The sequence below is a fragment of the Phyllobates terribilis genome, unplaced genomic scaffold (assembly GCF_046119375.1).
Source record: "Phyllobates terribilis strain yellow unplaced genomic scaffold, ASM4611937v1 Scaffold_5__5_contigs__length_657084704, whole genome shotgun sequence".
NCBI classification, from domain to species: Eukaryota; Metazoa; Chordata; class Amphibia; order Anura; family Dendrobatidae; genus Phyllobates; species Phyllobates terribilis.
This window is the reverse complement of record NW_027362765.1, coordinates 535,733,225-535,748,211: the sequence shown is the minus strand read 5'-3', so window position 1 is coordinate 535,748,211 and position 14,987 is coordinate 535,733,225. Positions and strand designations below refer to the sequence as shown.

Genomic DNA, 14,987 nt, shown 5'->3' with positions numbered 1-14,987 from the left:
AACCCTCATTGGGAGGGCTTTTTATTGTCGCTGGGGGGTCGATTGAACAAAAAGCCTTTGGTTCTCTTCGACTGTCTTCATATCTATCTTTGTCCCTGGGGGGTTTCCTACGGATAAAATTCCTGCTCCGAAAGGAGTTCCTATAGGTGGTGTTAGAGAGGACAGGAAAGCGCTTTTTGTTATCTCCCGCCTTATCTAGGATGTCATCAAGGGTAGGCCCAAACAAAAATTACCCCCCCCACACACACAGGGGATGGAGCATAACCTTGATTTCGATTGAAGGTCCCCTGGCCAACACTTAAGCCAGAGGGCCCGCCGGGCCACATTAGAGTAGCCCGCTGCCCTAGCCGCCAATTCGACAGTCAGCGGAAGCATCTGCTAGGAAGGCGGCAGCCCCCTTCATCAAAGGTATGGAGTCTAAAACTGCTTCCCTATGTGCTTTCTCTTTGAGCTGAGTCTCTAAATGATCCAGCCAGACCATTAACGATCTGGCAGTACAGGTGGCAGCTACCGCAGGTTTAAGACCCCCTCCCGCGGCCTCCCATTAACCTTTAAGAAAGGCGTCCGCCTTTTTGTCCATTGGATCTTTTAGTACCCCCATGTCTTCGAATGGAAGGGAGAATTTTTTGGATGCCTTAGCGATTGCTACATCCAATTTTGGAGCCTTCTCCCAGAACGAGCAAGCCAGGTCATCAAAGGGGTATTTCCTTTTCGGGGATAAAAGGCCTTTCCTCTCTGGTCTTTTCCATTCTTTTTTAATTAAAGAATGTACCTTCTCATTAAGAAGAAAAGACCTTTTCTTTCTCTGCTCTAGACCCCTGAACATAATAGCCTGGACAGACCTTTAGGGACGAGGATCTACCAGCCCCATGGTGGACCTAACGGCTTTGATAAGGCTATCAGTTTCTTCCATGGGAAAACAACTATGTCCCCTTTTCTCCCAGGATAAGGATGAGCCTGACGAATCAGAGTCCGTACCGACCTCGTCTGGGCTACTAGAATCTGACTCCGGGGGCACGTTTTTAGATTTCCTCTGTTTCTTCCCATGAAGGGATCTAACTTTGTCCTCCAACTGGGTTTTAATTATGGATCTCAGTTCTGCGGCAAATTTAGGGGTTTCTTCGCAGATCATTTTCTCTATACAAGAGCCACCGAGTTTTTTCGCCCAAGTAGGGGGTAAATTCTCTGCGCAAAGAGCACAGATTCTGTGCTTGGTTTTGCCTTTACTTTTGCTTCCCTAAGAGAGAAGAGAAAGAGAGGGGACCCCAATTACTAGCCGAACTTTCACGAAGATCACTTACCCAGTTGAATGAAGAAGGGATACCGAGTTGTCAGGAGGAACCATATCCGTAGGGGGGTTCCCTCTCAAAGTGGATACGGAGCTGGAGCCTTTACTGCACTGGGATGTTTTGCCTGAATGACTGCTCCCGCCGTTCCCATGCTGACGTGAAGTGCCTTACTTCTGTCTTGCTTGCCGCTGCTGCGGCGGTAGCAGAGACTCAGGCGACAGAAGCTGCAACTCTCCCAGCTCCTGCTCGCTCATGATGCCAGCTGATATGGGCAGCATCTCCTGATGCTAATCGCCCCTTTATAATGCATCCATTTCTTTTTTTGGACTCCCAGTAATGCACTGCGGCATGACATCATAAGGCGGCGCGCGCAAACCAGAAGTCCCGCCTATGCCACAAGGAGACGCTTCCTGCACCGGGAGAATGGAAGGAGGGAGCTGATTCCGCCAGCTCCTCTTCAGGCCGAATCGCCCCACTCACCCCAGCGGTGGTGCTTCAGGACGCCGCGCTAGCCGAGGCAGAGAACCCCCGCTGCCTGAGTCAAACTGGTCGGGCCTGAGACATCCGGATCTTCTTTCTTCAGGTACTGACTTTAGGTACCACAGAGACTGTAGGTCCCCCGTCAAGGACAGGAAAACAACTGATGCGGGAGAGAGGTACCGCCCTTTTTATCTGTAGGTTTCCTGTCCTTGAAGGGCGGATCCCCTCTCTCCGTGTTGCCGTCATGGGGGAAGGAGAAATAAAAAGGCTATGGCTCTGGGAAGAAGGGGAGCAAAAACGAAAACGCAAAAACTTAAAATCCCAAGGTTGTTAAGGGGTTAAATCCTCTGTGAGCTGAAAGTTAATTTCTCACAAGACTTGATTTTACCAGAGAGGAGCGGAATCTGATAAGTGGTAAAAGGAACATTTTTATCTAATAAGTATTACAAAGATTCTTATCCGATTGTACTATTCGTACATGCACAGTACAAGCTGCATGACATAGATCTTTCCGATGAGGTTGAAGGTATACTTTAAATATCCATGGCAGGATGGCAGAAAACAGATGCTTTTTAAAGTTGGTTGTCTATTACTCTGATACCCCTTCTTTAAGGTCATATTCCCCCTTGAAAAATAAAAATACACTATACTCGCCTTCTGTACCGGCGTCATGCTGATGTGTTGGGTTTCCCCGAGGCTCATGTGACATGGTTATACCACATGAGTCTTGCAGCCAATCAGCAGCCGACATCAAACTGCTGTGCTTTCTTTTCTTCAGGGGGAGGTGTGAACACAGCAGTCAATTAGCAGCTGCAGATTGCCTGCAGGGCTCAAGTCCAATAATGTCACAAGAGCCTCAGGAAACCCAACACTGACATCACTGGAAGGGCGCCAGTATGTGAGGCGAGTAGAGGGCATTTTTATTTTACAAAGGGGAGAAGATAGCATTTCAGGTGTTGTCAGAGTAGTAGACAACCCCTTTAAAGAGAATCTGTCAGCAGGTTTTCATATGTAACCTGAGAGCCACATAGTATAGGGAATGCCAGATTCCAACGATGTATTACTTACAGGACTACTTAGTGTAGTTTTGATAAAATCTGTTTTATCTGCTGCAGCAGTGGTCATAATGCCCCCACCCACACCCCTGATTGGCTGTTTCCTGTGTACATGGTCAGCAAGCTGCCAATCAGTGGTGGGGGTGGGGTTACAAAATAACCTGACTACTGTGCACATGAGACCTAGTCAAGCAGTGAATCTCCTGCTGATAAAACAATGATTCTATTGAAACTAAAGCACACAGCCTAGTGAGTGACACATCGCAGGAATCAGGCTCACTTGCCCTATATTATGCTGCTCTCAGAATAAATAGCAAAAACTTCAACATGTCAAGCATAATAAATAGAAGCATGTATAATTTTTGAACAGAGCCACTGCAAGTCACAAACTGCGGACATGTTCTCCCAGATCAGTGTTTCACAATACCAGCCCTCATGTAATCCTAACAGGTCATGTTTTCTGGCTTTCCTTGGTATGAGGTCACATTCATATGTTCGCTATTTGGTCAGTATTTGACCTCAGTGTTTGCAAGTCAAAACCAGGAGTGGAACAATCAGAGTAAAAGTATAATAGAAACACGTCACCACTTCTGTATTTATCACCCACTCCTGGTTTTGACTTACAAACACTGAGGTCAAATACTGAACATGGTCTTATACAGCCTTTTTAGACTTTTTGGAGGGATGGTATCTATAAAAAAAAAATAAGACAAGGTTGGTGTAAAGAATATTTCCTTTTAATTAGGAAACAAAAATAAGACAACAATGTATCTACCAGAAAAAGAAAATTAAAGGATATTCTGCTTTGAGATGATGCAGAACACACATACTTAAGTTTCCCAGTTGGCAAATAACATTCCCCTTTATGTTGCATTAAAACACATACCAAGCCCTAAAGGAACAGTGTTTTACTCTAAGGCTTCTGAGCTCTGACTATTGGCTGGGAGAAGGGCTGTTTAATTCAAATGTATGTACTAACAAAAGAGATACAGTGTACATGTGTCAAAGAAAAAGCCAAAATAAATATTTTGCATATGACAGAACATAATGAAGACAAACATACAAATACAAAAGTAACCCTAAATAACAAACATTAAGCAGACTTTTCAGCAAAGTCCCAACCAATAACATCAAAGCCAGGAGAAAGGGTCTTGTAATAGAAGGAATGACACATCAGACATGTGATCTGTAATGTATTAACTAAAATAGTGTATATATATTTTTTTTATATATATTAAAAAAAAATCCAACCTTGTACAAATAGTTCACACAGCGGCAATCAGACCAATTTCATTTCATTGCTGCTTCTAGATCCACAACACATCATAGAGCTGGTTCACAATTTTAGAGTAACCATCTAGGCCTGAGCCTGCAGTGGTGTCTTATCCTACTGCTCAGCTAGAGGTCGGACAGAGCCCTGCAGCGGGAAGCCGTGGTGGTATGCCGTCTCTTTAGGGGGTCAAGGAGAGTATGTGGCCATCTCCAGAGACACCCTCTGCCACAGCTCCTTGGTCTGTTTGCCTCGCTTCAGGTTCTGTAGAATGTCATTGAACTGCATGGCTCCTAAAGGGGTGAGGCAAAACGCGTTCCTCGCACTTCGGATGGCATTTACAAAGTCATCATAGTCAGCAGGGGTAAGATGTATTAAACGATGGTGGATGTACTGCAAGAAAACAGAAGTCATATTACTAGCTTGCTACAGTCCGTAATATTAGACCCAATCCTTGGCTTGTCCTTTTCGTATTTTTGTCTGATGGGTTTCTAAGGTTAACAAAATGTACCAGTATACTGAGTACACACATAAGGCATCATTCACACTGGCATTTGGGAGATTCAAAGTGGAACTGCTCCTCTTCTTGTCATCACACATGCATCCTCATTTACTTGCAGCTTAATTCCACGATTAACTATACACCTTTAATTTACTGTAGTAAAACGAAGAAAACTTTCATTACTACCTGGAAAGTATCAGTAATCTGTAGGTGACATATGTAGAATGCTGACCAGCATCTGTGCGTATCATATAATAATGTGTTATGCATCTTCGTATATCAAAAAACAGTAGGCATTCATTCATAAACCAAGTTGTGAGGGGACAATTCATTTAATTGCAACATCTCCAACAAATTCTGAGTTTCATTGGTTTTTTACACTCCTGTACATGTGCGTGTCCAGTCCCTTAGTGCAAAACCATTAGTACTGACTTTAATGTGGGGTCTAAGGGATAATGCCACTCCTCGGAGAGAGTGACATGCCAGTGTAAGACGTATAGGCCATGTAATGCTCCTCTAGGAAATGAAATATACAAATTGACTCTTCAGAGATGAATGGGACTTGATCTTCAGGGCCACCTATTGGAAGTAGCAATCCTAAAAATCAATATCGACCCTTTAACTAGCCTTGCTAGCTGACTTAACTTTTGTTCGTGGGAAAACCCCTTTGATTTTATTCAATAGATCTTGGAATAGTAATTTCCACAATTGGATGTGATTAAATAAAATGTTCCTGTGCTGAGATAATCTTATAAATGTGCCCCTGCTGTGTACTGTGTAATGGATGTATCTGACCGTACAGGAACATGGTCTGATCATACCACAGCTCCTGGGCAGAGGGAAGAAGGAAAAGAGTATACAGATATTACAGCAGGGAATTGTAGCAGATTCTTTTCTTTTTCTGATGTAAAACATTTCACTCCCTGTTTTTAAACAATGTTTTACTTCAAAGAAAGTACAGCAGGGATCACAGCTGATTCTATCTGTATACTCTTTTGCGTCCTACCCTGTCCAGGAGATGTGGTATGATCAGACCATGTTTCTGCGCGGTCAGACACAGCCATTACACAGTACACAGCTCGGGCACATATGTAAGATCATCTCAGGAACATTTTATTTAAACACATCCAATTGTTAAAGTGATTATTATTCCAAGATCTATTGATTAAAATGAACTTTTGTTCATGGGGCAGCCCCTTTAAGATAAAAGCCAAACCAGAATCTCTATTTGCAGACACGTGTTTCAGGGTTTTGCCCCTCCTCAGTGCAAAGCAAGAGATCCGTTACTCCTTAGAAGCCTCTCAAACAGCCAAATCAGATCTCTTGTTTTGCACTGAAGAGAGGTTAACATCTCCAAACACTTGTCTACAAATAGATTATGGCATGGCTTTTGTGTTAAGTCATGTGGCAAGGTTCGTTAAAGGGTCAATCATGGCTTAAGATTGCTACATTCAATAGGTGGCACTAGAATTCGAGTCCTTGTCCATTCTGAAGAGGATATTTGCATGTTTAATTTCCTAGAAGAGCATCGCATGGCGTATAAGTCTCTGTACACTGGCATGTCACGTCCCATAAGGAGAGACGTTACCACTTAGACCATAATCAGAGTCCTCTCATGCAGTCAAATCAGATCTCTTGATTTGCAATGAGGAGCAACAATCCATAAGATGTATCTGCAAATAGAGATTCTGGTTTGGCTTTTATCCCAAGTCATGTGGCAAGGCTCGTTATAGGGTCGATATTGACATTTAGGATTGCTACTTCCAAGAGATGGTGCTAGAGTTCAAGTCCTCTTCCTCTCTGAAGACACAAATTGCATACAGACTTTATGTAACATGCATTGACTGAACTCTTTTACACATCATTATGACAAAGGCGCCAAAATGTGCACACTGGTTATACGGACTAATACTAGGTTATCTGCACAGCAATGTTAGTTGCGAAGTTCATGTTCTCATTTAGAGAATAAAAAAAATAATTTTATTAAAGACTCCTACATATTCAAATACAACCTAAATGGCCATCTTCATTTAGTCATTTATTAAACAGGATGCTTGCCCAGGAAACAGAAGAAAATAAAGCATTAAAATAATTGAAAGTCATTTAGTTGGGTTTGCAGGAAGAACATGAAACTGAGGTTTGCCTGGCAATAACTGTAAAATCCAGAAAATAAAACAGTCTCACCTTCCACAGTTCTACAAGCAAGTGAGTCTCTATCAATGCCAGACACGGGGAGTGAGTGTGAGACTCGCCACTGGACCAGGGGAAGGTGAGTAAAGAACCTTTTTTTATAATAACTTGCAGTCAGGGACATTCATTTACCTCAAGGGGAACAACCCCCTAAAGTACAACTACACAATGAAAGTACAAGGGCAAATAGTCCATCCAATAGCAATAGGATCATTTTATTTTTTTAGAAACCATAATACCATATGCCTAATACTGTGTAGGTCCCTGTCCTGACATCAATACAGCTGACTGTGATGCACTGTGTGTTCTACCACCAACTGTAGCCACCATTATTTTTTTTTTTTATCCAGCCACTGGTGCTTCAGTAACCCCAAGTGGGATGGCACGTGAGGGATCCTTGGGCTTCACCACACTTCTGGTCCTTCTTCAGGATCTGGAACAGGAGGTAGCTTTCTAAAGATAACCACTGTTAGCTATATTTAGCTTTCAGGGGGATACGTCTTAAGATATGATACCTGGTCTTACAGAGGGTCATCCCACCCTATGGTTTATTTGATAATCACAAAGAAAAACACTGCCCTCCTCGATTTTCTTCATTATATATGGATATTAATCTACAGCTGTAGAAGTATTATCAGCTATCAATGACCAAATGTTTACTCGTTCACCACATAAGGTCAGTGACAGACTGGACCATCTACTGTAGGCAATAGGGTTGCACACGTGGTTTTTCATGGTTTCTTTGCAGTGGTACAAGTGGTCTAGTTGGCTATTGTAAGAAGTTATTTTCGGGCATCTTGAGCCTGCAGTCTTTGGTGCCATATCCATGACCTTCCTCTACCATTTAGAGCTGTCCGGCATCCAAAGAATTGAATTCGTATTGATTGATATTATGGTTCAATACGTTTTATTGGGTTGTAATAAAAGTAAAGCAGCCAAACAAGTAAAATAATTTTATTACAACTGTGATGAAGGAAGGAGTGAGAGGGGATGAAGATGGGGGTGGTGTGGGGAATGGCTACATTTGATTGTAATTGTCACCATGTATATGAAGGCTCTCTCCAGCGAGGACTGTGAGGAGTCTCAGAAATCGCACAGTCTGATAAATAAGTCATCCCAAACTAATTAATAAATAATTACACGTTTTGAAAGGCAACACTCACCTGCATGTAAGACTGCTGGCAGCGCTGTACTAGCTGATGAAATGCAGGGGTACGCAGGTGGTTATGGATGTGGGCAGGGTTCAGCCGCTGAAGTGCCTCCATAATAATCTCCTGCAGCACGAATGGGCTTAGCACGCCTTTGGCTGCTCCTACACAGAACTGATGCACATAATTCACACCTAGAAAAGGCAAAAAAAATAAATTAAAATAAATACAGTAATCTCAAATGTCTTAAAACCAGGACATGCAAGTACAGGGAAACTATTAACCCCACGGTGTCCCTTGTACTGTGGGAGTCTACACGATGCACAATGTCATTTCATTCTGGTAAACAGGCCCCGGCTATCAGCCGCTTGCATCCTCTGAAAAGGTCAGTTAGCACTACATGCATAAACTTGGTCTCATTACTGGGGAAAAAAACTGCTGCAATCGAAGATGTTTGGTATTCATGGTGTTCAGCCAAAGATTAATAGTCACAAAGTCTGTGGATCCATTATCGGAACCTGTGCTTACCCAACTTAGAAGCTAAACTCAGCAGCCACTTGACGTCCTCAGTGTAAGGGGGGCTTCTGGAGAAGTTGTTGGGGTGGTCGTTGTGTGCTCTTCGTCCCAACATCTCTAAGGCCAGCATTCCTGAGGGAAAACATAGCTGGTTTATGGACACCGCAAATACAATGACGAGTACATTATAAGCAACCACAATTTCAATCCATAAGAACTTATCCACTAGTATGTTACACCAGCAATGGGCAAAGCAGGAGTGTGTTTCATCTGCAAAGTCAAGGACTTTGGCCCCATTTTTTACTACTTGTTTCTTAAGTAGTGGTATTTATTCTAGTGCAGTCATCAGAACAAGAGGCTGCTTTGTTCCTGAAACTACTCAAGTAAATGCAACTGTGGCAAAGATGATATAATATTAGAAAAAGTAGGAGAATGGATTCGCAGGACTCCGGTCCATTGGCCAGGTCAGTAACCTGCGACTGCTGATCGGGACACCTGCAAATCTCCTTCCCAGTATTCCAAGCTCTTCTTTTGATTAGCAGGGCTGGCCCAATGACATCATTGTGGTGTGATGCACACACGACGCCACACCAGTCATGCTAATATAAAGAAGAGTCGGGAATGCTGAGAGCTATGGAGATGGGCAGGGGTCCTGACCAGCAGTCATCGGTTACTGACCTGGCCGATGTACCGGAATCGATTCTACCATCTGTAATTATTAGAGTCACTATTTATGATGACTGGCCGCAGGTCTCATAAGCATATATGAGGCTGCAGAGTTCGGGTCAGGTCATGGATGTGTGAAAAAACACTCTAAGGAAAAAATATTATCTTGTAATTCCCACATGTATTCCAAGCCGAATAAAGTGCACAAGAGGAAAAATAAATAAGAATGTCCATTTCAGTAAAATGTAACAGACCAGGAGAAAGGACCTGTCACTTGTACTGATAAGTCTGATTTACCCATGAGATGTACATTTGAAGGAATCTTTTCTTTATCAAGCATTGTTATTCCTCCCGGAAAATTAAGAATAATTTGACCACTGGGCATTAGAGTTCCCATGTAGACATATAATCTAATGACAACAATGTTAACGCCCAGGTATCAATTTCTTCATACATTTCCATGAAAACCACAGAAAGACCCCCAAGAAGGTGCTCCAGGACTTTAATTCAGAAGTAAAACTCCTGTCTAGAGAGCTGTTCTAGCAACTGTTACAGAAGTGCACAGCTAAGCTGCATTACTGGTCACACACTTATTAATTGCCTAAGTGTGCTGCATACATTAAAAAAAAGTATACTTACCTCCCGGACAGGCGCCACTCCTGCGCTCTGTGTCCCCACCAGTGTCATGAAAAAAAACAGGTTACTTGACAGCTGCAGCCAATCGGCCGCTGATTGGATGTAGCCTTCACAATTATATCTAATAGGACACCTACTGAACACAGATTGCATATACAGTTTATGTATATAGTACCCCGCTTATAGACACATTTTAGAATTTACCAATTTTAAGGGTTGTTTTCATGATTGATTCTCAGGTACGCATTGCTCCCCTGCTTCCTGGCTCCCTGCTTGCCGGGGAGGTTGTTGAGATATTAATTGATTGACAGTTTTGACCAGCAGTAATTTTTGCACTGCTGGCCCAAACTATGCACTCTCCAATGCTGCAAATAGAGTCCGCATTGTCTTTGCGACATCGGAGGAGCACTATGGCACTGAAGCGGACTGGGTCCAGCAATCCGGACAGCTTTAAAGCAGTGCTTCTAAGCCCTACAGTGCTTCCAAGTGTGCGCTCTTTGCCTAAGAAAGCAGCCACTTCTGATACACTGCAGAGGTGACAGATAACCTAGGAAACAAGCAGTAGCATATAGAATAAAAAAAAATCCCTGAGTTCTTGAGAATTGAGAGATTTAATAAGAGACAAGTTGAAAACTTGCTTGTTTCGCCAAATCAATTTGCAATTTTACCCATTTGTGATGATGAGACATTCATAACATGCTTAAGGTGTTCCTCAATCTACACAAGAAGGTATGATTTTGCTGGTACCTTTTCTAATACTAATATAAGTGTGGGGATTTTTTTTTTATCTGAAGGAAAGAACATAAAAGCACTCTGAAAGTGAATCTCCTTTCTTGGCGGCTGAAGCACAAACTGTCCATACATTTCCTTACCAACACGGTACGCAGAGTGGAGGTAGTGCAAACCCTGTGGACTGACAGGCTGGCTGTGCTGCTCATCCTCCGCAGGGAAGCTCCCTGTCACCAGCTGTGCGGGTTGGGTGGTTAGTGTCGTCAGATTAGTGCCTGGAATTGCTGGAAATGTAGTCCCCGTGTGAACGCTCCCTACTGGAATCAAGAAAGGGAAGTCATTTTTACATCTTGTGCCCCGCTTCACTTATTGTTAACCAAACAACAGATCAGGAGACAACCGCGACACCGATACCCGAAATCAGGTAGTCTGTCACCGATTTATACTGCCCGTGGTTCAGCTCATGAATCACCTGACAGGTTCACATTAATTAAAAAACCTAGACGTCTGCATGTAACGGCATTGTTGGAAGAGTCACCCTGAATTTGCAAATGTGGCTTCCAGGATTGTACAATGATACTTGGAAAAAAATAAACGAAAAATCATATTAAAAATAAAGGAAAGGTACATGGGACAGTGGACGTCAAAGTACAAATTAAATGTCCCAAATGAGAGGTTCAATCACATTATATTCCACAAGATAAATATTTTCTATAAGGAAAATTAAAGTGGGATTAATTGTTGAGGCCTGATAACGTATGTGGTCCTTGGCCTCCATACCCTCGCATGCATAATACGAGGTACAGTATCTTCCTCTGGAGACTCCGTAGACTACACAGCTCTCCTGCAGCGAAGGATTAGAGCAACATCTAGTGGTAAAAGCGTGACAACATCACAGCGGTGTGGAATGGTTATTCTACATGTTAGACAGTGACTGGGGCTCACTTACTTGCTACATTAGATGTTAGCGACAGTCCTGCTTCTGTATGATAAGGGTGGACAGCAATCTGTGTCATTGAAGGGACAGGGGCCCCTGGAAAGGACACAGCTGTGGCTGCGATAGAAGGAGTTGTCACAGTGTATGGATACTGGGCACCGATGAACGCTGGATGAACGCCCTGCAAATAAGGGAAAATTACAGTCATTAGGCATTGCACAATCTGAAGGACGCAGTAATCATGCTGAACTGATTACAATGTATGTGCCATGTTACAAATGGTTTTAACAAAAACTGTAATTCACCACTAGACAGGTTTATAAGCAGTGCTAAGAGAGGACTGTGAAATGTCTGCCAGGCCCTATGGCAGGGGAGTCTATGGAAGCCTGCGGCCCCACCTAGGTACAATACTTACAGGACTCTGTGCACACTGCACCTGGCACCAGTAGTGCACACATTGTGGAAACCAGCCAAATACTGGTCTGGAAACACAGTGAACTGACTTCTCATATATGTAATGTCGGAGGAATAAAGGCCTCCTGACTTCCCCAGACACAGCAACGCTACGCTCATCGATCCTCCATCCTCAGTGAGAGAGCCACTACCACATTCCTCTCAGGACCGAACAAAAGGAAACAGACTGGATCCTCCTCTCCCCAGATATTCAGGGCTGTGGAGCTGGTAAGCCAAACCTCCAACTCCTCAATTTCCACAACTACGACTCCACAGCCCTGCCTCACTACTGAGCGTGTACATAAAGTGCAGCACAGATTCATCTCACTGCCTCACTACTGAGCATGTACATAAAGTGCAGCACAGATTCATCTCACTGCCTCACTACTGAGCGTGTACATAAAGTGCAGCACAGATTCATCTCACTACTGAGCATGTACATAAAGTGCAGCACAGATTCATCTCACTGCCTCACTACTGAGCGTGTACATAAAGTGCAGCACAGATTCATCTCACTGCCTCACTACTGAGCGTGTACATAAAGTGCAGCACAGATTCATCTCACTGCCTCACTGCTGAGCGTGTACATAAAGAGAAGCACAGATTCATCTCACTGCCTCACTAATGAGCGTGTACATAAAGTGCTGCACAGATTCAACTCACTGCCTCACTACTGAGCGTGTACATAAAGTGCTGCACAGATTCATCTCACTGCCTCACTACTGAGCGTGTACATAAAGTGCAGCACAGATTCATCTCACTGCCTCACTACTGAGCGTGTACATAAAGTGCAGCACAGATTCATCTCACTGCCTCACTACTGAGCGTGTACATAAAGTGCAGCACAGATTCATCTCACTGCTTCACTACTGAGCGTGTACATAAAGTGCAGCACAGATTCATCTCACTGCCTCACTACTGAGCGTGTACATAAAGTGCAGCACAGATTCATCTCACTGCCTCACTACTGAGCGTGTACATAAAGAGCAGCACAGATTCATCTCACTGCCTCACTACTGAGCGTGTACATAAAGTGCAGCACAGATTCATCTCACTGCCTCACTACTGAGCGTGTACATAAAGTGCAGCACAGATTCATCTCACTGCCTCACTACTGAGCGTGTACATAAAGTGCAGCACAGATTCATCTCACTGACTCACTAATGAGCGTGTACATAAAGTGCTGCACAGATTCATCTCACTGACTCACTACTGAGCATGTACATAAAGTGCAGCACAGATTCATCTCACTGCCTCACTACTGAGCGTGTACATAAAGTGCAGCACAGATTCATCTCACTGCCTCACTACTGAGCATGTACATAAAGTGCAGCACAGATTCATCTCACTGCCTCACTACTGAGCGTGTACATAAAGTGCAGCACAGATTCATCTCACTGCCTCACTACTGAGCATGTACATAAAGTGCAGCACAGATTCATCTCACTACTGAGCATGTACATAAAGTGCAGCACAGATTCATCTCACTGCCTCACTACTGAGCGTGTACATAAAGTGCAGCACAGATTCATCTCACTGCCTCACTACTGAGCATGTACATAAAGTGCAGCACAGATTCATCTCACTGCCTCACTACTGAGCGTGTACATAAAGTGCAGCACAGATTCATCTCACTGCCTCACTACTGAGCATGTACATAAAGTGCAGCACAGATTCATCTCACTGCCTCACTGCTGAGCGTGTACATAAAGTGCAGCACAGATTCATCTCACTGCCTCACTACTGAGCATGTACATAAAGAGAAGCACAGATTCATCTCACTGCCTCACTACTGAGCATGTACATAAAGTGTTGCACAGATTCATCTCACTGCCTCACTACTGAGCGTGTACATAAAGTGCAGCACAGATTCATCTCACTGCCTCACTACTGAGCATGTACATAAAGTGCAGCACAGATTCATCTCACTGCCTCACTACTGAGCGTGTACATAAAGAGCAGCACAGATTCATCTCACTGCCTCACTACTGAGCATGTACATAAAGTGCAGCACAGATTCATCTCACTACTGAGCATGTACATAAAGTGCAGCACAGATTCATCTCACTGCCTCACTACTGAGCGTGTACATAAAGTGCAGCACAGATTCATCTCACTGCCTCACTACTGAGCGTGTACATAAAGTGCAGCACAGATTCATCTCACTGCCTCACTACTGAGCGTGTACATAAAGTGCAGCACAGATTCATCTCAACTAGAAGCCCTGATCCTTAGATCAGGAACAGAACAGACATTTATAGGACATTTCATAACTTTCCCAATTTCTTACATTTACAGCACATTCTGCATTGTACTACTGTACCCAATTTACTATGTATTATAGGAGTCAGACACCGACTCCACAGCACTGCAGATATTATCTGTCGGGTAAGAATCAGGAGGTGCAGGTTCTTCTGACTTTAGTCTAAAGTGTATGGGGACCTTAACATAGGAGGAATAACATAGTTAGGATGATCAGTCCCAGTAAAAAAAAGTGGATTTCTCTAACTGCACACTTTCCGATTTAGTTAAGAACATCACAGATCAATATAAAGCCATGTGAACTTATACTTAACACCAAAGTGACATTCTAAGTATCAGTGTACTCCAAACTTTGTAGCGACAGTTTGGGAAAAGACCTTTTCTGGTTCACAGCTACATTTCCATGAGGTACATAAAAAATATAATAGATCAAAGTTTGGTGTGTACATGGCTCTGACTTTAAAGTTTTCCCACAAAATCCATTAATAGTCTAGGACCCCTATAGATCATCTCTAGAAAGGAAGATACTGATCCTTTATTCCTTCTTAATAAGGTTGATATAGAATTGAGTGACATGGTTAGTCATGCATTTTACCACTCCATTCATTGTCTATAGGCCTGATAGTGAAAGTCAAGTACTGAGCTCAGCCATCGCCTCTGCTGCACTGTAGGATCATTTCAATGTTTAGCTTGAAAATACAATTGCAATAACCCGAATGAAGAGAACACCAGGACACACGCATACATTATGCCTTGCCACTGAGAACCACCTATACTACACTTTCTACTTTGATCAGTTGCCCCCATTTGTGGTGTGTTTATACTAGTCTAATATAGCTGACAAAGGTTTCAAT

At 43.2% G+C, this 14,987-nt stretch overlaps 1 protein-coding gene across 2 annotated transcripts in view; it reads right to left on the bottom strand.

The window, feature by feature from the left end:
* Positions 1 to 3,539: 3,539 nt before the first annotated feature.
* ZSWIM8 (zinc finger SWIM-type containing 8) overlaps positions 3,540 to 14,987 on the bottom strand; it is a 109,813-nt gene continuing 98,365 nt past the window's right edge. For both annotated transcript variants that reach the window (XM_073685798.1, XM_073685799.1), the window contains exons 22-26: positions 11,431 to 11,599; positions 10,625 to 10,798; positions 8,463 to 8,582; positions 7,950 to 8,128; positions 3,540 to 4,487 (exon numbers count right to left, since the gene is read on the bottom strand). In XM_073685798.1, coding sequence (XP_073541899.1) covers positions 4,284 to 4,487; positions 7,950 to 8,128; positions 8,463 to 8,582; positions 10,625 to 10,798; positions 11,431 to 11,599 — 846 coding nt within the window. In that variant the 3' untranslated portion in view covers positions 3,540 to 4,283. The remainder of the gene's footprint in view (positions 4,488 to 7,949; positions 8,129 to 8,462; positions 8,583 to 10,624; positions 10,799 to 11,430; positions 11,600 to 14,987) is intronic.